Below are 27,876 nucleotides of genomic sequence, written 5' to 3'. Positions count from 1 at the left end.
GGTGAAACGGTGTCAAGCTCATTGTAAATGCGTTTAATTCCTCGTGAGCACGCAGAGGGCGTCGCTTCACGACGCGAAAAGGCCTTATTTTTGTCACCGAAGGGGTTGTTAGCACTTTAATAAAAGTGCAAAGAAAAAAAAAAAACGGCTTTGGCCGCTAAGCGCACGTTTTTAAGGGCGAGTCCATATACAACGAACTACTGATATAACGACCACTTTTCGCGATACTTTCGAGTTCGTTATAAACGGGTTCGACTGACTACCGTATTCGCTGTCAGGGGTTATTGAATCACGTCGTGACTGAGGTTGCAATGCATGACTGAGTCCATGTGCGTGCTATTTGGTTTCTTTCGGTGCAGCCTCAATGAGATCAAGAAATGCCTTGGAAACACGTGGCCGTCCCGGCGTGCTGACCGGATTTCGGTTTTTCTCCGTGCACTCCCGACTTCTTGCACCAGAAGCGCCACCTGTGCCTCATGCTGAGCGTCTGCCAGCACGGACTCGTCACGCCGCTACCCTCCTCGAGAGTATTATATACCTTCGTGGCTTTCTGTCGCCGCGTCAGCTTTTTCTTTCTTTAATAAGTCAATGGGTAGGGTTGAAGGTGATGGCTAACAGGGGGGGGGTGTACCTACGCCTTGGCTGTGGGCAGTGAAATGCCTCTATGAATAAGGGCTCAGCTCTTTCAAAATGCTTTGTTGTATAGGCCACTTGCTGGAAAAATCGTGCATTTAATGCTTGCTATATTGCTGGGATGTAAGGAATCTTTTGTACGCGGGGCTTTTTTCTGTAGAAGCATTCAGCTGTATAGCTCTAATAATCTGTAGGGGGCAAATATTACTTGTGTGAGTGCAGGTGCTGAAATGACTCAGTAACACATAAGTTTAAGGAACAAACAGATGAATGGAAATAACTTTATTGAGAGATCTTGCAGGTTTTAAAGACCTGGGCTCAGGTCTCCCATGATGGGACACCGAGATTTTTTCTTGGTTCGCTTGTTTCAGCAGCAACTCCAATAGAAAACTTGGCAGTCAAACTCATAGTGCCTCTAGCAAAGAATATCTGCTTGCTAGTTCTTCGCAGTAACTGGGAACTTGGCTGTGCTTTGTCTAGACCCAAGGGCTAACGGGCCAAACTGGGCCAGCTCAGAGTGGTCTGAACTGAACTGGACTGGACTGCTTACAGGCCAGGTTTAAAAACAAAAGGCTTGGTTCAAGCAGGCCAGTGCACGGCACTTTCCAGTTTTGCCGGTGTGTAGGAGCAGATGAAAAACGCATCGCAATGGCTGTAATGTGGAGGTACTGTTCGTGAAGAGTATGTGGTTGTATCGCGTGCATAGGTGTCGTTGACCTTTCCCTCTCTCTGTCTCTGATCCTCTAATTGTTGCATCCTTGACAATGCGTTTGCACATTTGACAAAATCAAGTTCGCCATGTTCATGGAAGTCAAGCCTCCGGACAACGAAACCCTGGCCACGCTTGTACCTGACGTGTGGTTCGAGCTCATGGACGAGGTGAGGTCACAATTCTGCATCTTTTTGAAGGAGTCCTACTGACGTGAAGTCTTCAGATCTTCATTTCTTGCCTTATATGAAGGTTGGGGAGCTTGAAACGCCACAAGAAAATTAGCGCGGCTTGGACTAAGTCGCAAGGCTGGGTCTCAGCAGAGCTGGTGGGCACCTAGCTGGTCCTGGCTTGGCTAGGCTTTTCTAAGTTTTGCAAAGTGTTGCTAGGTCAATTCATACGTGCATCCACACATGGCTGCACAAAGTGTTCACATGATCTCTCTCTCAAACAATGTTTTTGCCACTAGCTTATCGAACGGTATCGATAAGGTATCGATTAGCCATCACGTAGCAGCACCGAATCAACGCGATTCTAATAGATTAATTAACCCAATTCGATTAATTAAGATAATTAGCACATCTGGGCTTAATCTCAAGTAACTCACATTTCAAAGCCCAACCTGGGCTTATCTAGCTTAAGACTAAATTAGATTTAGTCTTAATTAACACTAATTAATCTATGTTAGGCGTGGCTCAATAAGATTTGCCAAGCTTGACCTCACTAGCCACACTAAAAAGTCATCTCGGCGTCATTGTGGCTAATTAGGAATTGACTTAATTAGCTTAAATATACTTAGCTAATTAGGTCTTACCGTGCTCATCTAGGCTTAATCAGGCTTGACTATAAAATACCTTGGCTTAACTTGGCTCATGTAAGCTTGGCTCATCTAAGTGCACGCCACGCGGACAAACCTCGAGCATAACAGCTCTGCTGTGAAATATATACAGCAACTATATTAGAATGCCCTAAATATTTTAGTGTAAAAGCTTTTCTACAGTTCAATTTCAGTATTGTTTCTTATGAGATGCCTGTGTAAGGTTCGATGTCGCATCGCATGGGTGCAGGCCACGAGAGCACGTTCACCTGCCAGCTTGCCTTGGTGCCCTCGATTTCGGTGGTCTTTAATAAAGATTGAGCTAATCGTTATCAATATAAGAAAAACTCTATTGCGTTATAATGTAACCAAAAGCTTATCCTAAAAGGAATAACTTCTATAGCGATTGGTGTTGTTCTAAATCCCGCGCTAAATGCAGCTCCATAATGTGAAACCTAAGGAACTGCGTAGCACGGGCACCCAGTGATTCCCATTTGTAGAGTTCCCACCACTCCGTTTACTAAACCATCGATGAAGCCAACCTTTGAGCTAAGCACCTAGGGTTTCCCCAGCACGAGTAGAATCTTGTTAGGGAGATTCACAAACTCTGTGTGCAACATGTGCGCTACTTTTTGCTGCACTTTATCAATTTCGTGCTTGTTACGGCAGTTGAGATACGTCTTGTTTGCAGCGAGCTCCGTCAGATTGTTACCCCCTTCAGATGTAGCGACAAAGGCGCCGGCGAAGCGCCGGTGGGAGGAGCAATCATGCACTTGACGAGGCGGTGGTGCCCTCTCTTGCACAACACCGGAGTCAGCTGCATGCTTCTGAAACGTTTTTAGCGATTTTCAGTTAGTTATTGAAATTACTTCTTGCTTATTTCTGTTAATTATATTATTTTAGACCTTGTTCGTTTATTTGAACCCACTTTTGAGCATTGCTAGCCTTGTTTTATACCTGTATTGAGCGCTTGATTGTTGGCGGGATCACGCCACATGAGATCTTTGGATGGACAACAAGCCAGGCCCCTAAGGTGCTGCGCACTTAAATGTTTTGGTGCTTAGTAGGGGAAAATTTTACCACATTCGAAGAGTTCCGCTTGTGCTCGCAGTTTTCTGTCTCGCAGTGCTGCTTTTGCCATACGCACATCGAAATTGCCATGTCCGTTTATTCTCACAACTTGTTTTACAGGTACATCCCACTGAAGAAACTTACAGAAAGAATTTGTACGCAGCTGCCAAGCAGAGGCTGAAGGTTATGACCACAGGTGAGATTAGTTTGGAATAGTCTGATTGTTTCCGGTGTACTTACTGTTTAAGAAAGCAATTTTGTCTGAAAATCACACAGGGGCGCAGATACATTGGCATGCATTGTTGTTTTAATTTTCATTTAATTGTTTGTTTGTGTTGTAGAAGCATTAATAAAGTCTTTCTTAATGTATAATAATTTGCCTTTTCTTGAAGCTCTAGCTTTCAATACATCTTCAGTTATATTTCATATCAGTATTTAAAAGAAAGATGATTCAGGTTGTAGCCAAAGTCCAGTCGATTTCTTTTTAAGTGTCTACTGTTTGGAACTGACTTTACTTGTGTTTTCAACCCATTATAATTAGCCTTGTAGTCATAATTTCGTATGAAGACGCGTAATCCACACAGTGCGCTGAACTATTTGCGAGCTTAATATTTTTTTTTGTCCTATTCAGACATTGAGAACATCCAGCTGAGGATACTTGAACAACTGACTGTGGGCAACGACGCACCACCGGTACGACATCGTTTAGTGTTTCACGCTCGTGGCCGCATGGGGGGCGGAGAAAGGGTACAAAAGTTACGTCAGCTACTTGACGCTGTATGTTCATGTTAATTTGTGAAGTCCTGCTGTGTGTTCTGTCGCTGTCATAGAGTTTCATACAATAACCTAGAGAGGAAACTGGCGCTGCGATCGTTCAACCACCATGGGAATGATGGGAAGTACAGGCTTCGGATTGGATTACGTTAGCTAGCGAACTGTTTACGGATCTTTTTCTACAGTTTCAGTTTCGTTCTTCGCGAGGCGTGGGCAGTGTGGTGCGTTGCAAAGCACTCAAGCAGTGCCTTTGTTGTTCAAAGAGGCTGAACACCGCTAGGTTTCTTAGTTTGCTGCCAAGTTGCAGCTTTACAGGTTGTATTTGACAGTTTTAGCAAAGCGTCGTGCACTCACCGCTGCGCATTGATGTAGCGTCCCATGCCAGTGCAGGAAATTGCATAAAGTTCAGGTGTTTTTTAGACGCGCTACTTGTCAAAACTCTTTCAAATCGACTGCAAAACGACGGCGACGCTAAGTAGACGCACCCTCGCGCTCCTCTGACTCGACTTCACAACAAAACGAGAGATGCGTTGGGGGCAGGCCACTTGAGACGCATCTGTCATCGCAGCAGATGATACGTTAAGTGTTTTTCACTCAATACGGTACTGTTATTTCCATAAATAGATAATGCGTACTTTAGAGGGAAAGACAAGCGCGTTTGTTTCAACTGTTGTAAAGAAAATAATTCATTATATTGTGATGCCAAATCTGGAACACAATTGCAGAGCAATGCATACCCTGGTGGTTGAATTTGTCCAGGTTTCAGTTCTATCCCACGTTCATGCAAACTTTTTGCAATAAGTTTTACGTACAAAAGAATAAAGCAAGTTCGAATTAGAAATAACTTCATATCGCTTTGTTTTACACTCGGCAAACGAGCGTCGCGAATCTTAAGAACCTAATCCATCCAAAGCAACTCCGAAGCCTGTACTTCCCATCATTCCCATGGTGGTTGAAGCGCCGCTCAAGGAGCCCGCGTAGACACTAGCGCCAGATTCCCCTCTAGGTATTATACTAAGAAACTCTATGGTCGCTGTAATAACGTCGATGACACATGGTTCGACATTTCGAGACCGACATTAGTATCCAATTAAAATCTTGTTTTTTTCGGTCTTCGTACGCGTTGAAATGCTGTCAGTTTGCGTGTGAGGAGCAAGTAAAGTTTCTAAAAATGAAGGAAAGTATGTGTCAGTGACAGTCTATTGGCATCTTGCCCATGTAGGACATGTTTAGTCTGTATGTAGTAAGTACCTTCACATACGTACCTTTGCATTCGCTATCAGAACATAACTGTACCGGAAGTTTAGCTTATACATTACAAAGCAATGCTGAAAGAACAAGTTAACGCACATGGTTTCCTCGTAATCTTGTGATCTATTTGCACCATGCTATCTGACAGAAAAGAAAGTTTGATGTTCCAGCTTGTAATTGAACACTCTAATCATTATGTACTGTAGTATTCATGGCTAAATGGAACACCTAGTTGGTGGGGCCATGTGAATATTTGAAAATTATGAATGCCGCTCAGATGTTCCATCTTTAATCATTTTTACTCAAATCGAGAACCAAACAGTCCAAAATTTTCAAGGACAAACATTCAAAACTAACCAAATCTATTGCTCACTGCATGGATGCATTTATTTGCATGCATTCATATCCAAACCGAGATTATGTGCTTTATTTCATACTACTTCGCTTGCCCTTGTCAAGGCACAATTTAGTGGTTAAGGCAAGCTCAGCTGTCAGACAGATAAGTCTTGCTAGAAAGCCAACTTCTCAGTGGAAAGAGCGTGGGGTTTTCGAACACCGAGGGCACGACTTAGTATTGGGAAAATGGGTGCGATTGTACGGAGCTGTACAGCTGTGATGGACATTCTTTTCTTTGAAGTACTGAAGGTTTATTAGGCCAATTTATTACTGTGATGCCCATCCATATTTTCTGAATAGTTATTCCCTAACAGCACTTCAGAGTACAATGTACAGTACTTTGGATTGAAACACATCATTTTTGTAGTATTAATGATTTGTATGAGCAATTGCTCCTGATTACTGCGCGTTGTTGCTACAAGTATGGCCGCTAAAGGTAATGATGGCTCTGATGCAAGTGTTGAAGTCAAAATTGTGCCGATATGACATGACCTGTGAACGCTGAAACGAAAGTGTGAGCATTACTTAGCCCTAAATTTTCACGTTTCAATCTGTGAGTGCTGTACACGCATGGAAAATGCCCTTAGAATTAGGACCGCTAAAGTAAGAAAGGTGATTTTTTTAAACATGTTAGATGCGTTTTAAAGGTGCTTCTTCACTCGTCAATGTGTTCATCGTATCCTTTTTTTTTTCCCCTTCTTGTTTAGGGTCAAACCAGCCGCGATCTGTTTCTCGCGAAATTCGAGGCCTTCGTCAAGGAAAATACTCCAGGAAGCAGGGTATGTGTTGCCACATCCCAGTCTTGTTTAGTTGTTCGTGAAACATTACATTGACAGCTCAGTATGGTTGTTTTTACTCATGAACATCTTTCTAGAGCTATGACGGTAAGGCTACCAAGGCAGGCTTTATGCACTTACAACCACCCCTGAAAAAGAGAGTCTCACGTGCTCATTCGCTTTATTTAAGCAAAGGAGGAGAGAACATGAACACCGCATTTTACAATAGACAAGTGAGACAAAATGCAGCGCCGGTGTTATATGTTCTTACTGTGACATCCCATGATGTGAAATAAACAGTAGTTGGCCATAGTAAATAACTTAGCTTAATAGAATTGGGCCAGTTAGGCTAGTTTGTTAGCGATACGAAAAGAAAGAAATTTGTTGTCCACTTGTCTCGTAGCATGAAGCTACAATGGAAACCAATAAGGGTTTCTCGGGAGGTTTTGCAGTTGACGAAAAATTTAGCCTGGCACGGGATTCGAACTCAAGACCAACGCTTTTCCGGGCTGCACCTGTACTTCTGGGCTAGCCAAGAGTCTAGCAGATTGCAGTGAGGGGGCAATTTAATCGATGACTTGAAGCAGGGACATTGATTATGTGAAAATCAATCAATCAATCACTCAATGAATCAATCAACCAACCAACCAAATTGGTTCTGCAAAAACCCACAAGATATACAAAGGTTCGTGAAAGGAAAAGTACCATCCACCTGCTTTCTAGCTCAAAGCTACTAAGAAAATGTGTATGGTTTTTTCAGTGAACCAGGAAGCCTTCTTTTTCAAAAACTTTCTGTATGGGTTAGCTTCATAGTTTCATGCTACGAAACGGGTGGATGGTAATGTTCTTCTTTCACGAACTTTCCTCCAACCTGTAACTGATTTTCCTGATTATTGGCATCGCAGATGGTTTCCATTGGTTCCGGGAAGCATCCAAACTCGAGTTTGCTTAAGCCGCAGTGTTCTGTGTTAATTACACTCGATTACAACATAAAAAAAATGTCAGCTCCACCTACAGCTATCGTTCTCTCTCCCACAGAAAGTTCACAAAAATGGTCAATCCAATAGCGCTTACTCTTTTTCGTGAATTCAAGCACTTCTCGAGTGTTTCAGATACTTGTCTTTCCCATACAGACACACGTTTCCGGCCCCTTGTCTTAGGACGGAAACTTGAACGTCCTGGTGAATTTCGTCGTAGATTATGACATCGCTGCACAGCCAAACATAATGTCTTAGATACTAACGACAAACCTTTGCCTCTTAATATACGTAGTATTTACACTGAGCGAGAAAAAGTAATTACGGTTCGAGCGGAAACCAGCTAGCATGACTGTCTTTCACAGGTGAAGGGCAGGCGCACCGTGGTTCTGAGGATGGTGCTTACATTTTTTCATAGGTTGTCACTGAATAGCTTAACGAAGGAACATAGTGCGTTTCTTTCTTTATATTTGAACATTCCCTTATCTTTTATTCGTTCTGGCCTGGTCATGCGGCAACTCTTTGCAGACCTTGACCCTCGACCTGTGTCCGAATGCGGTTGCCTTGGCGTTCTTCCACCGACTTCTGGCCCTGGTCCGTCGGTGCCTTCCCGTATTTCACACCGGCACCGGTCAGCTGCTTCAAGAACACAGTATGATCTTTCACGTCTTCTGTGTGTCTTCCGCCTGTTTTTCGGTGCTTGTCCGAAGCGCTAACAAACATTTAGTCTAGTGAATGTTTAGTAAAATGAGCTGACTTGCTCAGCTCAGACGAATCTTGTGAAATAACTTGCATCATCGACATCATGGCACCTAATTTCCTCTGTTCTACATTGCAAATCCCGGTTCTTTTCCCAAGGCCATTCAAGGTTTTGTTTTTCATTATAAAATCGTGCATTTTTATGATTTTTGTGCAAGAAGTGACTTTGGAAATGGACAGTGTGATGTAAAATTATTTTACATAAGCAAAACTGCGGTTCATCTCCTTGTTCTTTATAATCGGTAAATACAAGTTTAATTACTACATGTATGTTTTCTAGTAGGTTATAGCGGTGTGGTTTAACCCTTTTGAAACTGAAAAAAAAAGAAAAACCTGTTAAAATTACCGAAACATTTTTTCCGCTCAACTTGTAGAGCATTTCTTTCTGAATAAAATGGTACCATTGTTTCAATTCAATGGAGTTCCTTTATTTCACTAATCGCGTAGAAAAAGATAACTCGAAGGTGGCTGCACCGCACGGCAATACTATGAAAAATAGCAATAAAATGAAAGCCAACTCACAAATGTCCCGACATGGACAAGTGTGGCCATCTAGTGTCAAGAAACACAAGTATGACTAGTGTAGTTTTCATTGGTTCCATGTGGGACCAATTTCTGTTGATGACGAGTATACGTAGTCGCCATCGGTCATTTCGTGAGAAAATCTCGTGATGATTATACTAGTCAACGGTCGCGAAAGGGTTAAACATTAAACATAGAAGACATATCTATCTTCATCTTTGATCTCTTATGATAACACAGCTCGTTTTTGTCAGTTTGCTATTAAAGAAATTAACAGCTCCCCTCCAGTATTCATGGGGGTGCACAGCATCCAGGGGGTGAACAACATTACAAGGGGTGATAGCACCCCCACAAACGCTGATGTAAATATTTGAAAATATTTGCTGATGTCATCGCGTCTTGTGTTGAAAAACTGTAGGCCGTGCAAGACAGCACACGAAGATATGCTAAAAATAATAAAGTCTCTCAGTCATGATGCTTGTGATAGGTATTAATGCCCGGTGTATAACATAATCATTATGACAATGACTCTAATAACGGTCATGTCATTGCGTCAGGGTGACCAGATCATTCGTTAACTATAATACAGCTTTGGCAGTGCAGACTACTCACTAAATTGAATATGTTGCGTTATTCGACGGGATCTTAACACGAACTGTTGTCCTCCTTCAGACTTGTACATTCCGGCATCCTTGTTTGTGACTACAATCGGAACGGGCCCCGAGGTGTCCCACGTCGGCGACACACCGGATCAGAGGATGGTGGCGTCGGAAATACCGACCTCAACGTCCAATCGGATGATGAGGACAACGCAGCAGAATGTTGGTAGGCATCCATAAGCTCTTTGTTCTTCTTGCGCTCATTTCGTCTTCTCAACTGTTTGCTTTCACGAAAAGCTTCATTTCTTTTTCGGTGAAGACTTATAAGGTATATCTTACAGGCATTCTTCTTACGTAAGTACAAGAAGTGCGTGGTCGTTTTTAAAAATCGTTAATTATGTGTGTCAGTGTTCCTTTGGCGTGCACGCTCCTACACGTACAACATACACTTTTATATCCTACTGTCAACTGTGGAACCATATGAAGCCAAAAGATAAAGTAGCTAAGGAAAGCATATGGGGCATTACTATTTTCAATTCTTAACAGTATTATGAGATAAAGAGAAAAAGAAAGTCAACAAAAAAAAAATGCCCCCACCTCCCCGAAGGGAATCGTTAGGAAATGCGAATGCATTTCTTGCGCCCAGAGAGGGTACCGTTGCCGTCACACATTCGCCTTCACCGACTTCTGCCATCGCCTTGAGAGGCGCCCAGCCAGCGAACGGTCGAGAGTGAGGGGCGTGCGGACGGGAGAGTGGGGCGCCAGCGTTCTCGGCTCGGCGTTGGCGTTTCACAGCGGCATCTCGAGCACACATTTCCGGATGTTCTTGAGAGGCGCCCAGCCAGCGAACGGTCGAGAGTGAGGCGCGAGCGGACGGGAGAGTGGGGCGCAGGGAGGAGAGAGAGCAAACGGCGACAGACTGAGCGGCGAAGCACTGCACCTACCCTCTCCTACACTCTCTCGCACCACATGCTCCGGTTGCTAGGGGCGAGGGTAAGCGCGCGCGCCCGCAGCTGTTGCTATGGGAGAGGGCGCCGCGGACAACGCCGGATGCCTCACATAGCCCGAATAACCGACTAAGAAATGCATTCGTATTTAAAAAACAGCTTGCAGCTGGTATGGATAAAAGTGAATTAAGCTGAAGTTAAACGATAAAAAGGTGATCTCATCGCTTACGTACAGACGCATGCTGCATCTTGGTTAGCGTTTGTCAATACGCCTGGCACGAGTGAGTGCACAGCACTGCTCTCGCACACTGCAGCTGCACTGCACTCGCACTGCACTCGCACTGCACTCGCACTGCACTCGCACTGCACTCGCACTGCATTCTCACCGCACTCGCACTGCACTCGCACTGCATTCGCACTGTAGTTGCACTGCCTGCTTGTAACCGTTGCATCTTTCAGGTGGCAGCCCGGCTCGCGCGGAGACCGAAACGTCGGCTACGGCCCAGGAAGCCAAGGAGGAAGACAAGAGCGTCAAGATTCTGCAACTTCTCGACGGAATCGTGCGATTGTACTGCCTCTGCGGGCACGCTCAGTTCGTCAAGGCAAGTGCTGTTGAAAGAATCGATTCCGAGGCAACTCGGGGGTGTATAAACTTATCATGGCACGTTGATCACTTTCATGTAAGTCATAGATATGCATGACGATGAGTATCCCAGACATTAACTCTAGGATTAACTGAACAATAATTGTACTGTTAGCATTCTTAATTTTGTTCGTATTGACAGTGGGAGGACAACATGTTGCTGATTGGGGAGGGGGATACAGACTAGGTGAACAGGGACCGACTAGATGACATGTTCCAAGCTGTTGGTTACACTGAACAAAAGGTATAAACTGCGCAAACTAACGACCACACAGACCAGACACAAGGACAAGCACACCTTTGTAACTTGTGTTGCAAGTCTGTGCTTGTCCTTGTGTCTGGTCTACGTGGTCGTTAGTTTGAGCAGTTTATACGTTTTGTTCAGTATGACCAACTCGCCTAAGAAGTTCGTCTAAACTATATGTTTACACTGAAGTGGACTACCCACTGCGGTGGTCTAGTGGTTAGGGTGCTCGACTGCTGACCCGAATGTCGCTGGGTCGAATCCCAGCTGCAGTGGCCGCATTTCGATGGAGGCAAAATGCTGGAGGCCCATGTGCTTAGATTTAGGAGTACGTTAAGGAACCCCAGGCGATCGAAATTTCTGGAGCCCTCCACTGTGGCGTCTTTCATAATCATTTCGTGGTTTTGGGGCGTAGAACCCCAACAATTATTATTATTGTTCTTAATAGATGTGCCGTTGGCATTCCTAAGTTCTTTTTATTGACAGTCGGAGAACCAGAGGTCAATGAGTGGGGAGTGGATCGCTGAGTGGGGATTAGGCAAACAGGCATCCACTAGATGATATTTTCCAAGCCACTGGTAACACTGAAGTGCGCTACGGTTTCACAAGGTGCTCTGTGTTGGCCAGAGTGTGCTGCTGTAGTGCTTCGATAGCTGTGCTTGTAGATGCCATAGTTGTTTTATTTGCAGAACCTCATATTGCAGTACTTGACATTTGAAAAACTATTAGTATTACTTGAAAAGCATTAAATGTAAATGTAACTTCACACCATACGTGTTAGCTATAAGTCTATCATTAACTGCACAAGAAATGGTGTCACCAAATTTTGAAGCTATAAAAAGCCTTCTGTAGGCTTCCTCTGTATGCAAGGACACTCAGCACGAAGTGTTGGACACAGGAAACATTTCGAGTATGTTTAAATTCGCTTCCAAAGTATGCCTAAATGCTCATTCTCACGATCGAGACCCATCACTAGCACGACTGACACCGATGTCACTGTGTAATAGTGTAACGAAAGCTTTAGTGACGTCAGACCTCATTAGAATGACGTACAATGAGCAGTGACCCACAGCTCCGCAGCACTAGGCAAACCAAGAGAGCAATAGCTGCGAAGCACACTCTTTTTTTCTTAGCTTGTTGCCGAAGTAGCCAAACTTGCTCGCATTTTGCAAAGTGCTTCGCATCGTCACGCGAACCTGCGAACGTGACATTAGAGAAGTTTAGTTCGTTCACACACTTCTTTGCTTTGTCATATGGGATTGTCGTAGCCGTTAACGTGAGAGGCCGGATAGGTGGGGCCACCTGGTGGTGCTAAGATGAACCAGGCAAGCACAGAATTGCTGTTGCAGAAGCCTAATGTATTCTACTACTTCTCTGCTAATGTAAATTCTCGGCAGCGACGTAGTTCTGAATGCGTTGCCTTTTAAAACATCTTTTTTCACCACGGTCACTCAGCGAAACAAAAAGAAACGCACCAATAATTGTGGTTGCACAAAGCGTCGGAAGATGTCGATACCATCGTCCGGTAACCTAGTACTTCGCAAACATCTCTGTTAAGTGCGGCAAGTTGGGCAGGTTGGTAAAGTTGCATTACTTCGACTGGGTAGCGCAAAAACACGGAACAAAAGATAGAGACGTAGACAGCACAAGCGCTAACTTCAAACCACGTTTATTTTGGAACACGCAAGAATATATACACCACTAATCACAACGCTAACGAAGTTAGCGCTTGTGCTGTCTACGTCTCTATCTTTTGTTCCGTGTTTTTGCGCTACCCAGTCGAAGTAATGCAACATCTCTGTGTATACCAGAATACTGTACACACTAATATTCCGTATTAGAGAATTTTACCGAGTGTTGAAGGCATCCAGATGGTTGCTCGCGTGCGTGTGCGAGAGCAGACGATGCAGCACTGCATGCGTCACAGTTTTGCGGGCCCACATGTTCAAGCTTTCTGCACATTGATGTCAGTGTCCAACGCGGCGCCCAGAAATCGAAACCAAAAGTCGTTCACATAAATAAGGCGACATTAAATTATTTAGCAAGAATACATGAATCCTGGAGCATGCATCATGCTTCCTGGAGCAATAAGAAACATTTGCAACAAAGAAGGTGCAAGCCACAAATTTGATGACACCACCCCTTTAGTATTAAATGTAGTGTTAACTGTACAGTCATTAACAAGACAATCACTCACTGTTAATGTAGCAGTAACAGTTAATGTTTTGCTGACCATTTACTCTACCTCTGTCATACGCGCAGATGAATGCCGTGAAAGACAACATGCGGGAGTACCTCAGGGCTGTGCAGGAGGTCAGGAGGAACACCGCCTGGGGCGAAAAAGACGTGGTCGAGGCACTCAGCAAGGTGGAGCAAGTCTTCGGCGAAACGCTCGCCGAGCAGGCTCGTCACGTTGCCTGGCTCTCGGTCGTGGTTTTCTCCAAGGTGCGTACTGCATCTACTACAATTTCTTGTCATAGTCGAGTCAAAAGTTTCATGGAAAACTGTCAGGACAGGTTGAGTCGTATACAAGGTCATAGAGTCATGGTGAACAAGGTTCCCATATAGGGGTCCAAACTACAATTTCATGGTTTGTTGGTCACTGTACTATAACCGCTAACCTACCTATTTTTCGTGCCGGTCACTTTCATTGAATTATCACTGTTATCAAGTTGTCTCGTGGTGTAAGACACACTTGCTCTATGTTATTCAATGTTGTTGTCAGTTCAATAGTGAAGAAGGCACGTCTAATCTCGTCACTCAACACAACTTGAACTTGTACAATCTCAAATATATGTGACCATGAACATAGGTGATTTTTTTTTTGGAATGCATAGTGGTATGCAAGTCGTTGTTACAAGGTCATAGGGTCATTGTGAATGACGTACCCATATGGTGGCCCAAACTGCAACTTCATTGTTTGTTTGTCACTGTTTTATAAGTGTTAAGCTACATTTCTTTTGCGGTGATCACTTTCATCGAATTATCACTGTTGCCAAGTTGTCCCTTGGTGCACGACACACTTTCTCTATGTCATTGAATGTTATTGTGAGTTCAATAGCGAGGAAGCCACATCTAATCACATCACACAAGACAACGTGAACTTGTACAAGCTTGGATATACGTGGACGTGAACACTGTTTTTTTTTTTTTTTTGAATGCATAGTAGTGCTTTTATAGTGGACGCTTGATCTGCAGATTTAGATGACCAGGCACGAGGTTACCCTATAAAATGACAGATTTATTATCGATTATTTTTGGTAGACCGTTCAGCCTTTTCGTAGTCGCCACATCGTGACAGCATACGACAGGGATGCCGCCAAAGTCTAATCGCGAACAATGTAGGACGCTAAATGTTGATGTTGATTGCTCTGTTTTCGCACTAACTTGTTTCAGGAGAAACAGAGCGACATTTACTGGCTGCTGAACGTCGTGTTGAAGACTCTCGAAGAAGCATCCTCCGCGGGCATGGAGTTTTGCTTCGTGCCAGAGTACCACGTCGAAGCATGCATGAGGCTGTTGACATCTCTGAGCGTCCACTTCCCGCCAACGTGCCTGCTGAGCGACATCCCTGGTAAGCAACCTCTGCTTAGTCTTTAGGACTGTGTGAATGTCAACGTGTGCAGTGGGCCATTCGTTAGTCATTATTTCATATTACACTCAAACTTCGATATATCGAACACGGATATAACGAATTATCAGTTATAACGAAGTAAATGAAGAATAGTCTTGTCAAAGACACAGTGTTACAAATAAACGTTTATAACGAATTTTCGGGTATAACGAAGTTATTTTCGTGGCAGATGTGACTTTGTTTTAATGAGGTTTGGGTGTAGTTAAGGACTCCCTTGATTCATTCTGTGAGAAAGGATAAATCCACATCCAGGTTGTCAAGTTTAACACCAGTCTCATTTATTTGTCATGTTTGTTTAGATCAGCGTACCCGCTGCAGTGGCTCTGTAACTCAGGCTGCTACTGGCAGCAGTGTCTCCCATCCATGGTTATAACAGTCATATCATCTTCATTCAGTCTCACTCTGATTATTGGTTTGTCTCTCTCTCTCTCTCGAATAGGTCACTACCATGTCCTAGTGAGGTACAGCACTTTCCTTGCCGAACACTTTGCCGATCGCCGTGTCGTCAACCCAGGTGAGCAAAGCTATAAGCCAGGTGGCCCTTACAACTGCGCTCTTTTTTCTTGCCAGATTGAGTTCCTTTTTTGAAACAGACATAAACGTGACGTAAACAGTTGAACTACTCTGTGCACGTGCAGATGTGAAAGATGCCCTGCTACGAGCCTTGGCTGCACATGTCTGCCCGCCGTCCACCGTCAGGGCGTTGGAGTGCATGCCAACAAAGAGGCAAGTCTTACATTGACGCTGGAAGCAGTTTGCGGATAAGGGTGTTGGAATGTGCTGGGAAGGGATAGTTCTTGGTTTGGTGTACTCAAAGGGTCATACCTTAAAGGAGTCTTGAACAACTTTTTCAAATAATCACTGAATGACCTCAGTATCTGAGTTTATTGCCTTACGAACCGATTGCCACAAAAATTTCTCGAATCCATCAAGCACGAGTGGAGTTATAAGGATTTTACGCGCGCTTCAAGCGTTTTTCCTCTTCTCTCGTCCCGAAGAGCACGGTGGAAGCTACACAGGGCGGGAGGGCACAGGGAGAAGAACTTATGTCAGCGCATGTCATGACCTTGAGTGCACACGTTGAAACGTGGTTGCTTTCTCTCGGTGTGATTTGTGTGCGTGAGTATGGCTCACTGTGTAATGTTATCTGGATGCGCATATCTGAGGGTTGGGTTCTGTGCGTGGTGAACGTGTGGTTTGCTTGGTATAAACATCTTCGTTTTTTAATAAAGGTTCAGTTGTTAGTATGCGCTTGTCCTGTTGCTTTCTTCTACTAGTCCCACGTATTTTTCGCGCCATTTGTGTCCAGAGTGTAATGTTAGCAGACTATTGTGCGAGGCGCTGGCACAGGGTGGCACCCTATGGCAGGAAGCGCATCTGGTCCAAATACCGGTCTTTATTTAAGTCGGCTATTGGCCAATCGCATGCTGTCTGTGTCCGATGTCATTCAGCAGGCTTACCACCCAGTGAAGAGAGAGAGTGAGGACAGGCCTCTGTTGAAGAGAGCGCACTTGAGGAAATGGTAACTTCGCGCTCTGTTTCTGAACTCTCCTTGCTGTACACGACTAAGATTTGACTGAGCTGTTCTTAGCAATGTCCTGTTTCGGCGGGATGTGTTTTCTCACCAAGACTGAGGGGTGATTCATGACCCCTTTAACAGCCTCTGTCGTTGTCAAGGGGTCTATATGCCAGCTGCACGTTGTTGTAGGTGTGTAGTACACTGCTGGAATGAACCGTGTGTAAATGTTTTTCAAAATTGTGGCCAAAAAAATGATGGATTTATCTTACGTGCCCCTCCCTCGAAGCACAATTGGTACTGCTTCTGACCAGCCTGGCTGCGATGACTCGCCGTGGGCGGCCGCTGAATCACATGTTTTTACGCTTCTGTTGCAGCTCTTTGGCGCTTATCCAAGCCTTGCTACAGCCTTACAAGAACCGGCCGTGGGCCCAAACAAACTGGATACTGATGAGGCTGTGGAAGGTGGGACTTTCATATTTTTTCTCGCGAGGAATGCCGTGCATGAGTCTAGAAAGAGTGGAAAATATAGACGATAACGGTGTCATGTTTCTTCCAAGCTAGCCTACTCATTGTCTAGGTCCACTGTTTCTACCCAAAAAATTGCATGGATCCGGTCTGTTGATCTGTGTCAGACTTGCAAGTAAACACAGCAAGAAGGCAAGTGTGTCAACTTTTTCTTTTTTTTTCTTCGTATCCCTTGCTGCTTCTAGGGCTGCGGATATGCCTTTCGTTACACGCTGTCGCCACACCGAGCTGAGAGGATGGCTTCCAGGCCCGTGGAATCGACAGTACCCAATCACCCTGGTGAGATGTCGATTCGCATATACGTAGGCTTTGAGGTCATGATTACCGTATACACTGTAAGGGCCACACTGTCTTTTTTTTGTAATTCTTGATAAGATGCATCTCTTACTCAGTGGTAGGTGGCTATTTCAGTCCAATTTTCCAGCTGTGTGCAATGCGCATGATTACTTTGTTGCGATTACATTGTACAAAGCGAGTGTTCGTTTTTAGTCCCATGGTGCAACACTCGGTACAAAAGAGTGATGTCTATTGTTTGGTAATGTGTAGAGCTGTGCGAATAGCAAAATTTTGGGTGTGAAGCGAATTCGAATAGTGAGGTGTGAGTGCGAATCGAATAGAATATTTTTTGAATATTTCTCGAATATTTCTAGAATATTGTTCGAATACTTCGAAGCGAAATTGCAGAAAAAAAAGTTAGAGAGGATTCCTAAGCATATTCTTATGAGACAGCAACATGAAAGTGTTTCTTTTTACTAGGTTGATTAAGCACTGGCGGGGTGATGTTTCATAGTTGTCTTATCAAGAATCAGGCAATGTAGAGGCCGAATCCTATTTATGTACATGATTTGGTGCAACAAAAGTGTTGCCGACAACACTTTACACGTGATAGGCAAAGATGCCATTTTCTCAGCCTCTCCTCCTCTTTCAACTTCTGTGGAAGCCCAACTGATGTGGCGGAGAAGGGTGTGCTCCCTTCAAGTCCCGAGTTCCAAATCTGCCTCGTAGGCGTCGATATATAAGAACATCTGAAATTTTGGATGCTGAAAAGCTTCGGCGTCCGATTTTTCAGACTTCCTGCCCAAATTTCAGGTCCAAAACAGCATTAATTGAGCCCCCAACTCTGCCACATCTTTCATCTCCATGTTGGAACCAGCGTTTTCTTGAGTTAATACATTTGCGACCGTAGCGGGGCTTGAAAGGCAGCTTTGCCGCAATACCGGGGTGTGATGAGGTGAAGCATATTGAAAATCTAGCAACCACTTCCAATCGGACGTTGACTGTGTCTTGGCAAAGTTCGACCGTAACGGAGCTTGAAAGGCAGCTTTGCCGCAATACGAGAGTGTAATGAGGTGAAGCATATTGGATATCTAGGGACCACTTCCACTCGGACGTTGTCTCTTGGCAAAGTTCGACCGTAACGGAGCTTGAAAGCCAGCTTTGCCGCAATACCGGGGTGTAATGAGATGAAGCATATTAAAAATCTAGGGACCACTTCCAATCGGACGTTGACTGCGTCTTGGCAAAGTTCTACTATAACGGAGCTTGAAAGGCAGCTTTGCCGCAATACGAGAGTGTAATGAGGTGATGCATATTGAAAATTTGAAGGGGTCACTTTCAATCGGACGTTGACTGTACTTGTTTTTGGGAAGTTCGAATAGTTCGAATAATAAAATTCCAGTGCGAATCGAATCGAATAGCAAACACTATTCGAAAAATATTCAAAATTTCGAATATTCGCACACCCCTAGTAATGTGTTATATTACGCATACATTATATTACACTTGCAGACAGTGTAGTCCTCCGTGACATCCATGGTGTTGGGTATGCCCGTGACCTGACAGCTTTTCATAGCAAGGTCCAAAAAATCTTCAAAAACACTGCGTACATGGCACATGCTGCGTCTTCATGCAAATCTTTCTTGCTAACCTTTTTGTCTCCAAATGAGGGGTTGCCATGTCATGGCAATATCTTGAGCAATAGCTAGGCAGCATGTGAATAAATAAATAAATAAATAAAAGTACCTTTGTCATGTCATGTTTTCATTACATGCTGGCATTGCTCTGAAATTCAGCATTGTACTTGAATGTGGTCCTGTCGTATCACGATTGGAAAGACTGGGTCACGTCTTTCACTGTCCGTCTTCTCCCCACTGCAGCGCCCTGTCCGAGTGTGTTCTTCCAGAACCACATTGGCCGCTGGCTGGAGGACCACCCAGAGCCAGCTTCAGCTTTCCTGGGCAGCGTCCTGACGCAGCTTAACTGGTCCTTCTCCCAGTTCATAAGCATGCTTCAGGAGGTGAGCATACTGACTCACGTGCAGCAGTTGTGCCAGCCGGGGAGTGTCTTGTACTGGCGTCACACGTACGAGCACTTCTGTTTGTGATCAGGGCCGATCAGTATTCGATTTTTTTGACCGTGATCTACAAATGGAACTGCTACATGGTCAAAACTAAGCTGTCAAAACTAACCAACCACTGCTACATGGTGAAAACGGCATTTACAAGAGCACGTCGTCTTGCCCTCGCTCTCTCAGATCCAGAATGCTCAGAGCAGACCCGAGCGAGTGTTCATCAACTCGCAGCAGCTGAAGATCTGCGCCACCTGCTTCGACCTGTCGCTGGGCCTTCTCCGCGTCCTCGAGATGATCGTGAACGTTGCACCGAGCCTCGTCACCAACCCTACGAGGCCCCACTCTGAGCTTCTGCTAGCCCGTATCTTTCAGGTAAGCGTAACTTGTGCGTGATCAGGTAATCAGTGTAATCAGCTTAGTAACTGATAGGGCTTAGCTTATTTACAGGAACACATGGCTTATGTAGTAGTCTAGGTCCATGGAGCATTGTAGTAGTCTAGGTGCATGGTTAAGGAGAGCCCCCCCCAAACTATCCTGGCAACTGCTGACAGTGAATTCAGAAGCTGCAGCTGAAATTGTTGTTGCTATATGTAACAATGAGTTGCTGACACCTGGAGTCACTGCAAATGTATGTACTTCAGTGAAATCTATTTAATCCAAGTTCTTTAAGGTCGTTGAGACATTTCCTCATGGCCTGAAGAACATCATCTAACCAACTCGTGCAAGGGTGGCCATGTTTTTTGTTACCTTCTGCTAAGCAATAATTTTCACTCCATTGAACAAGCAGCTCACATTACATGAACAAACTTAGAAAGCTTTAGTTTCAGCATCTTCACTTTGAAAGTACATTCAGGCTTAATCTCTTTCAGGACTGATGTGGTTCTCGAAACTCTACACCAGGACCATGGCTTGAGAGAATCTAGCTTTTTGCTAGAGTAGTTACATTCACTGCGAACAGATTCAGCACGCTGGTCTGTGGTGCCAGCTGGGGACCCTGTAAGAAAAACCTTAGTGATAGAGAAAATGAGTGTGAAATTAACATGACTAAGGACGAAGAAGGCCGCAGAACAGGTTTTGTCTCGTTAATCTTGCGCTCATTTTCTTCATCAGGAATTAACCAACTTGCCCAACAGTGAGTTCCCCTTAGCAACACCGGTTCCATAGCACCGGTTCCGGTGACTAGCTGTCATCGTCCATCACGTACAAAGGAGCGCACGTGACCACGTCTTTTGCAGGTGCTGAGCCACATACTGAACCGGGTGACGTCCAGGTGCGGCTGCTTCGACCTGGTGGTCGGCATGGACATGGCGGGTCTGGAGGGCATTGACCACTTTCCCATAGTCGCTGCCGTGACTGGAATCCTGGTTGCACTTTTGCTCAAGGGATCCGTGGAGAGGCAGGCACACCTTTACTTTGGTGTTTGTGCAGTGTGCAGCTTGTACAAATTTGATGTTTGCGCAAAATGTGCAGTGTACAATTTTGTGCAATTTGTGCAGACAAACGCAGTAAGAGTGAAAGAAAATCTAAAAGTCCAATTAAAACTACCATTTGGAAGTGCATAGAAAACCTACTTTCAGGTGGTATAGATATAGAGGAGCCTCCATGCAAAACTAAGGCATTTTAAAGATTAGTGTCAGTTTTCAGAACAACTTGCAAAAAAAGAAAAAGGTCATATCCTTTTATACTGACACAGGAGATCATGCCACCATTACTGCTTGCTGGCAGTGATGCCTGACATGAGCATGCATCAAATTTATTAACTTTAGATGCTTTAACTGATGCATTTTACCTGCAATACCTATTTTTGATGCAGAGGTACAGATCCATAAGTTTGATTGTTCAGTTTGGTTAAAAATGAGTGATTTTTGGCAACTTTTGTAGATGCAAAGGAAGAATACTATTTCAATATGGTGTTAAAAATACGCATTTATAACAAATTTTTGGATACAGAAAAGCTATTTTCGGGTCAGATGTGGCTTGTTATCATGCGATTTTACTGTCCACATGTACATGTTTCTGTGTCATCTTATTAGCAATCTAAGTGTTAATCTTCTTTGTCTTCCTTTCCTTTTGTTCATACAACTTCCGTTGCACCTCAACTGTGTTTCTTTTGATAGGCACTAGGCCCAAGTTGGGTCTGTAGTGGTTGTTAGCTTCACGCGGAAATTTTTGACCGACTTGCCGAATAATGCCGTGCATTAAGAACGAGTTAATCTACCTGGTGCACTGCAATGGCGCCACCAGTCACGCCGTTTTCTCACCTTTTTATATACTCGTTCGCATCTCGCCCTTCCAGCCGTGAAACGGCTCTGTCGGGTCTGCTAGCCGAACCGTGCTTCCAGCTGTCGTCCCTCGAGTTCCTGCTGGGCGGTGGGCCCACGTCGCTGGTGGTGCAAGAGGGGGTGTTGGAGGAAGCCGATACTGCCAGTGACGCACCTGTTTTCTCGCTTGCAAACTGTAAGTCACGTTCGGCACCCGCCTACCCGCTCTGTCATGTGCAGCATGAAAGTCTTTTCTTATTTCTTGCTCCCATATTAACGCCGTGTAACCAGCGAAGGACGTTGCCTAGTCTGCCACACCAATGCGTTCATGTGCAGTGTGTGTGAAGAGTAGTACTGTCTGTAAGTGGTAGTTTTGTACGAGCACAACTCTCTATGGTACATGTGCCGTGGATGTATGTAGATCTGCTGCTCTGAGACACCTCCTGCCACTTTGCATGACAATGCTAATAGTAGTAGTAGTAGTAGCATTGGTGGTAGTGGTAGTAGTAGTAGTAGTAGTAGTAGTAGTAGTAGTAGTAGTAGTAGTACATTGGCTTAGCCATGCGAGTTCAGCTCCACCCTCTGCCATCTCTGAAATATTTCAATTTTTTGTGTGTTGTACACATATGCACACATACAAACACACGCATGAACAGACAAAATGGTAGTTGAACCCCATCCCCCCCCCTAAATTTTTGGCTACACACCTGTAGTAGTAGTAACAGTAGTAGTACAGTAAAAGCTTGTTAATTCGAACTCTGTTAGTTTGAACTTACAGTTAATTCGAACTGATGCCCTGGTCCCAGCACAGCTCTGTGTATTTCTATGGGGGAAACCGCCGATAATTCAAACGTGTTGGCATCCACAACGATTAATTCAAACTGGGAGCCCCTGGTTTTCATTGCTTCTCGCAGAAGTCGGCCTGAAGTGATCGCAATGCGTTGCAAAACAAAACCAAAGCAAATTTACTAGAGATGCAAAACAACGAAACAGCAGCATGCCTCAGCAGATGAGAATTCGGACGCTGCGCTGCTGCTCTTGGGCAAGCTGCAAACGATGCTCATGGTGTCGCGACAGAAAAAGCACAAGCAATTGCAAATTACTGATTACTTTTAATTTTGATTGCGTTAACACTGCCGCGTAAATAAACGTGTTTTGGAGCATAAATAGTGTCATATATTTGATATTAAGGCTCACTGCTCACATGAATGCATGTCAGTGCTTGTTTCTAGCGTATCACTGACTGGTCAATTAACTCTGTTTGCCGTTAGAGCTCCATGAACTTAATTTACAAAATAACCTGCCACAAACATGTAGTAGCACCTAGTTCGCAATAACTAGTCCAGAGGAAGCTTCTTTGGGTTCTGCCTGCGCAATGTGGCACGATGTCCGTTCATTCCAGCACCCGCCCGCTAATTCAAACTCCGCTTAATTCGAAGAATTTTATGGTCCCTTTCGATTTTGAATTAACAAGTGTTTTCTGTAGTAGTAGTAGTAGTAGTAGTAGTAGTAGTAGTAGTAGTAGTAGTAGTAGTAGTAGTAGTAGTAGTAGTAGTAGTAGTAGTAGTAGTTGTGTTGTTAGGGGTGTTGGTGGCGATGGTGGTGGTGGTGGTGGGAGTGGTAGCAGTAGTAGTAGCAGTAGTAGTAGTAGCAGCAGTAGCAGCAGTAGCTATTTACAGCCTTCACACGTCATTGAAATTAACTTAATCATCGTGTATATTGCTATCACCAAGACTCTGAGGTGAAGGAGGAAGAGGTGGAGCAAGCGCGACAGCTGGTGCAGCTGGTGCAGAGTCGGCAGCCGCCACCAGTCACCTTTGACGAGGACCACATCTGCACCATCTGCTACGCGCAGGGCAACTCGGTGCGCTTCGTCCCCTGTGGCCACCAGTCCTGCCAGTGAGTACACAACTGAAGTGTACTCGGTTGCAACCCTAGGAATAAATACAAGCTCCACGTACAGTCATCACTGACCCACCCAGAGAGAACTTGCACAGCTGTTCCATTCCATCTAATCACATTTGCTCATTTCCGTGACATCAGGCACATTTCGTGCATTTCACATTGTTGGTGTTCTTATACACACAGATGTTCATGTCGCTGGTTATAAGTAAAAAAACTTGAATGTCCTGGCAAATTTCATCAAGATTCCGACATAACTTTAGCCAAAGGTCATATTTTAGGTAGGAATAACGAACCTTTAGTTTGCAATATGCGTGGTATTTACAGTAACACGGATAAAGCACTTACGGCTCGAAAGGAAACCAGCTTGCGCGACTCTCTTGCATGGGTGATTGACAAGCGCGTGGGTGGAGCTTGTATTTTTCTTAGGTTGTAGCCGACTGTAGGGCCTCGAGTGCACAACAAAACTAGTAGAATGTGTACGACATGGCATGACAGATGTGACGACTAGTTGTGCACGTGAGACCTTCGCTATTGAGTTTGTAACCGAGTAACCGAGTGCACCTGTTGCCATACTTTTCGAACCTGCTTCAAATAATAAGATTTTCGAGGGGTGCATTTTATTTTGTGGTACCCGCGAAAATAGGAACGAGATTCCACTGTTCTATTAGGCAACATTAGAAAGTGCTGACCAGCATTGGCCTGCCACCTTTCAATTTAAGTCTGTAATGGTTTCCTAATGAAGCTTTCTGTCAAAATTAACACTTCTAGTTTATATTTTATATTGATTAGAGTTTTATATGATATGATAGCTTTTATGTCCTACTTTGCTGCACTGGCTTTCGTCCAAGTTTTAGCCGTGGAAATAGCGTTTTTTAGGTGAACCTATAAACCGCCTCTGTAATTCTAGCCTACATGCCATAGAATTTTTTTGCATTAACAAGAAATTATGAAAGCAAAAGAAATCATCAGTCGCTACTTATGCGATTTCTGTGATTCCAGCAGGCACCAAGTCTTTGTCTGAGTCTTTTTTTTTATACTTTCTTGTTTTCTTCTTTGCGTTTTCATGTTCTTTCAGGTTTTCTTGCCACTTTCTGTACTTGCATAAAAGTCACTTCGAAACAAACCACAGTAGTAGGAATGAATGAACGAATGAGTGAATGAATGAATGAATGAATGAATGAACGAACAACGTTTATTAGGTCCAGCAAGATGCGACGAAGTCGAGTACCCGGCTTAGGAAGTCAGCACTCATTTTTTTTTTTGTCTTCTCCTACTGCGTCTCCGTGAAATACACTTTACATAAAAATTACGCGAGACCAACTAGCCCAGTCAGTTATGCTAATAGATTTAAGCTTACTGAAGTTTCACATACCAAATGCCATTGGCATTGCACATTCGATGCAGGATTTAAGAGTGGCACAGAAACACATACACACCACAGTGCACGTGTCTGTCTGTACAGGGGTTCTTAACTGGGCTACTGGCTTTGTTTGCATTCATTATTGGTGAAAAAGCACAGACTGTGTTGTCTGTTTCACCAATCCCGTTTGTCTGTTTCGCCATGCTGTTTTGCTGTACAGTGTGTTCCTGTGTCACTTTTTCACCTTGTGTCAGTAGCAGTTTCACCTTGTGTCAGATTGTTTTTGAGAATAAAAAGCACTGGATGTCATTTTCAACATTTCTGCTACCTGTATATACGCTCTACGAAATTACCTACCCATATTACTCGTGAGTTCCATGTTTAATAATATACGTCTATTCCTGCGATTTCTAGCTCACTTATAATGAACATGTGTGCTCCCACCCCTTGTGTAATGCCCCTATTGGCCTTTTAAGGTAATAAAATGAAATGCAATATGTTAAGCTAATACGGCAGAAACAGTGCAATTGCAGTGGTGTTTTGTAGGGATGGGCGAATAGTAAATTTAAGGTTCAAAGCGAATTCGAAGCGAACAGTGATTTGGTCAAATGATTTCGAATCAGACAGTTCAAATATTATATATCACATACTATAAAGAAAAATTAGCATTTTTGCCATGATCCAACTAACTTGCACACAGTCTTTAAGAATTGAAACTAGGCACGTGCAAATGACACTTTGAATAACAGCAAGATTTGAATAGCAGTAGGATGCCAGTTATAAGTGGTAAAATATGTTACCTTTCAAAAATTAACTACACAGCGCATATAAGCCCGCATAACAAGCTTATAAACTTAAAAAGTAATTAATCAGGGTGTAATTAATCAATATGTACATTTGTCCTTGACATGTGGCTTTGCGGTAAAGCGGATTTCTCCTGGATAGGTGGTTTCGTGGCATAGCAGTCCCACGCTGCAGTGAAGCCACCCTTACGGGAGGGGGGGTTATAGCTGTCAAATATACGTTTATTCTTTCCTTTTGAATACTTCTTAATTTCGAATAATTTAAATTCGTGTCGACGCAAATTCGAATACTGTGATATTCGTTCAAATATTCGAAGTGCTCGAGTATTCGCACATGCCTAGTGTTTTGCGTTTCTATCTTTGTCACGCTTTGTGTTAAGTGCTCTTTCTTGCGTTGCAGCGTGTGCATCCTGACTCATCTCGCCAACAGCAAGGAGTGTTTCTTCTGCAAAGCCATCGTGGAGAAGCTTGACCCTTGCAGGACGCTACCCCCACAGTGAAACCGTCAGCCTTTAGGCCGGCAGGTTTCAATCGTGGCTCCTGTTGTTTCAGTTGCGACGTGTGGCATTGTTTGCATTGTGAACTGTACAGTAGGAAGAATATGTTTGTTGTAACGACTGTTGTATAATTTAAAATATTGAAGTGGATCGGTGTACTAGTGTGCTTACGCGAAGCCACGTGCTGTACTCGCTTTTTACTGTGTTTCATCGCAGCTTGGCAGTGTGTGAAATCTGCGGAAGAGATCCGTGGCGAAGCTCTGTGGTTTCTACTGCTAGTTAGTTATTGTAGTTAGTCGCGTTGAGTTATTGTATGTTCTACTAGTTCTTTGATAGCAACAGCGTGGGGCCCACTCTGGCTTGAAGCCAGCGTCTAGACCGGTGATAAAGTCAAATATTCAGCCGCTTGCTAGAACAGCCAGAAATTTGAAAAAGGAAGCAAGTCGGCGCTGCTTCTGCAGCATGAAACAAAAACAAAATATGTGGGACCCGCAAGGCACACCCATGCCTAAAATAAACATCACACTAATGACAAGTTAATAACACCGGTGTCTCTGGGAAAGCTTTATAACTGATTTTGTTGCATGAAATGCACAGGCAGCGTTTGTTGATAGCCCAAGAACATCTCTTAGCTCAAGCAGTGGCCGTCTTTGATGATTGTCGAGTTCTGACTTTGGATCATTGCAAGTGAGTCAATGAAAACGTGGCAGAGTGTCATGCGACTCTCCCTTTCATGACATTTCGTACGTGGCATATGGCAGTGGCAGAAGGCGGGAACTGTTGATGATATCTGATGGTGCTTTCTCAGATATCATTGATAAGATGCTCTGTAAGCCAAAGAGATAGATAACAAACGACTTCTGCTCAGAAATGTGATATAAGAGCAGACGCCTTCTGTTGCTACCCAGTGCAACCAGTGAAAGTGCTCTGTCATAAGTTAGCCAAATTCTCATAAGCTAGTTTATTGAGAATTTTCCCATCTGCCAAGATGTGATGAGACAGCGTGTTGATAGTTTTTTGCAAAGCCGTCATCGAAGTTCAGCACTTTTTGAGCTTGGCAGTTTTTCGCCACTTATGGATGTTTATGTGTAGCATGTGCTGCTTTTGTAAAATAATGTGTGAAATGGCTTGGTAGACACAATGGTTGCAGACGCAAAAGATGATGAAGAGCTCAAATGGATGGGCGGCAGTGTTTCAGGTTATTTTGTGCCTCCGGGAAGTGCGTTAACATTTTATGTGTGGATGCAGAGCATTATTCAGGCATCCCGCACTTGCGAGTCGAAGGCAGTAAATAGATGCACTTTAATAAAAGCTTCCTCCATTTGAGTTTCAAGGCACAGTGCACTAAAGCACTGCGCTCGTGTCTGTAAAGCCCTGAGCTCAAATACCTTATCTTTTAAAACGTTTCTTTAAAAATTGTGCAACATTATTAAAATTTCGTCCTCATTTATGCAGTTAGGTAAGAAATTCCGTCTTCAAATGCATGGGTGTTCCATTACTGATGACCCTGGCACAGGCACCAGTGGCGCTAGCAAAATGGAGAAAACGCCAAAGAGTGCAATGTGCCGTGGCATGTTTTGTTACTTGCGACCAATTGACATAAGCCAATAACTGATGAGCAAAAAGCTACTGCTTCATCATTATTAACTTTGGGTTGGCCACTTTGATTTCTTTGGCACATGTGCTGCTGTTCTGCATCAACAAGTAAACGTAAATACACCGCAGGGCAAGGGAAATTATTGCGTATTTCTCTAGAGTGCCCAAGATTTAAATGTATAGAAAATCTTTATAGTTTCTCACTGTTTATGCTTCTTTTCCAAAGTATGGTACAATAGTGCTAGTATATTTTACTATAATGTAGTATTTTCCCGGTTATAATGTCGCCAAAGCATAGTCTTCACTGT

General features: G+C 43.9%; 1 protein-coding gene across 1 annotated transcript; it reads left to right on the top strand.

Annotated features, from left to right (window-relative positions):
• Window positions 1–1,410: 1,410 nt before the first annotated feature.
• Window positions 1,411–26,014, top strand: LOC119407154 (E3 ubiquitin-protein ligase RNF123; the record flags this gene model as incomplete). The annotated part of the gene is made up of 19 exons (XM_037674019.2): window positions 1,411–1,512; window positions 3,351–3,426; window positions 3,862–3,923; window positions 6,359–6,430; window positions 7,933–8,056; window positions 9,358–9,510; window positions 10,691–10,833; window positions 13,381–13,563; window positions 14,515–14,692; window positions 15,192–15,266; window positions 15,391–15,478; window positions 16,646–16,733; window positions 16,982–17,075; window positions 18,953–19,092; window positions 19,330–19,518; window positions 20,382–20,542; window positions 21,443–21,603; window positions 23,141–23,306; window positions 25,876–26,014. Coding segments are annotated over 19 exons (2,355 nt in total), but the record flags the coding sequence as incomplete, so codon positions are not given.
• Window positions 26,015–27,876: the final 1,862 nt, after the last annotated feature.

Source organism: Rhipicephalus sanguineus, chromosome 10 (assembly GCF_013339695.2).
Source record: "Rhipicephalus sanguineus isolate Rsan-2018 chromosome 10, BIME_Rsan_1.4, whole genome shotgun sequence".
NCBI lineage: Eukaryota > Metazoa > Arthropoda > Arachnida > Ixodida > Ixodidae > Rhipicephalus > Rhipicephalus sanguineus.
This window is presented reverse-complemented; position numbering and strand designations above follow the sequence as displayed.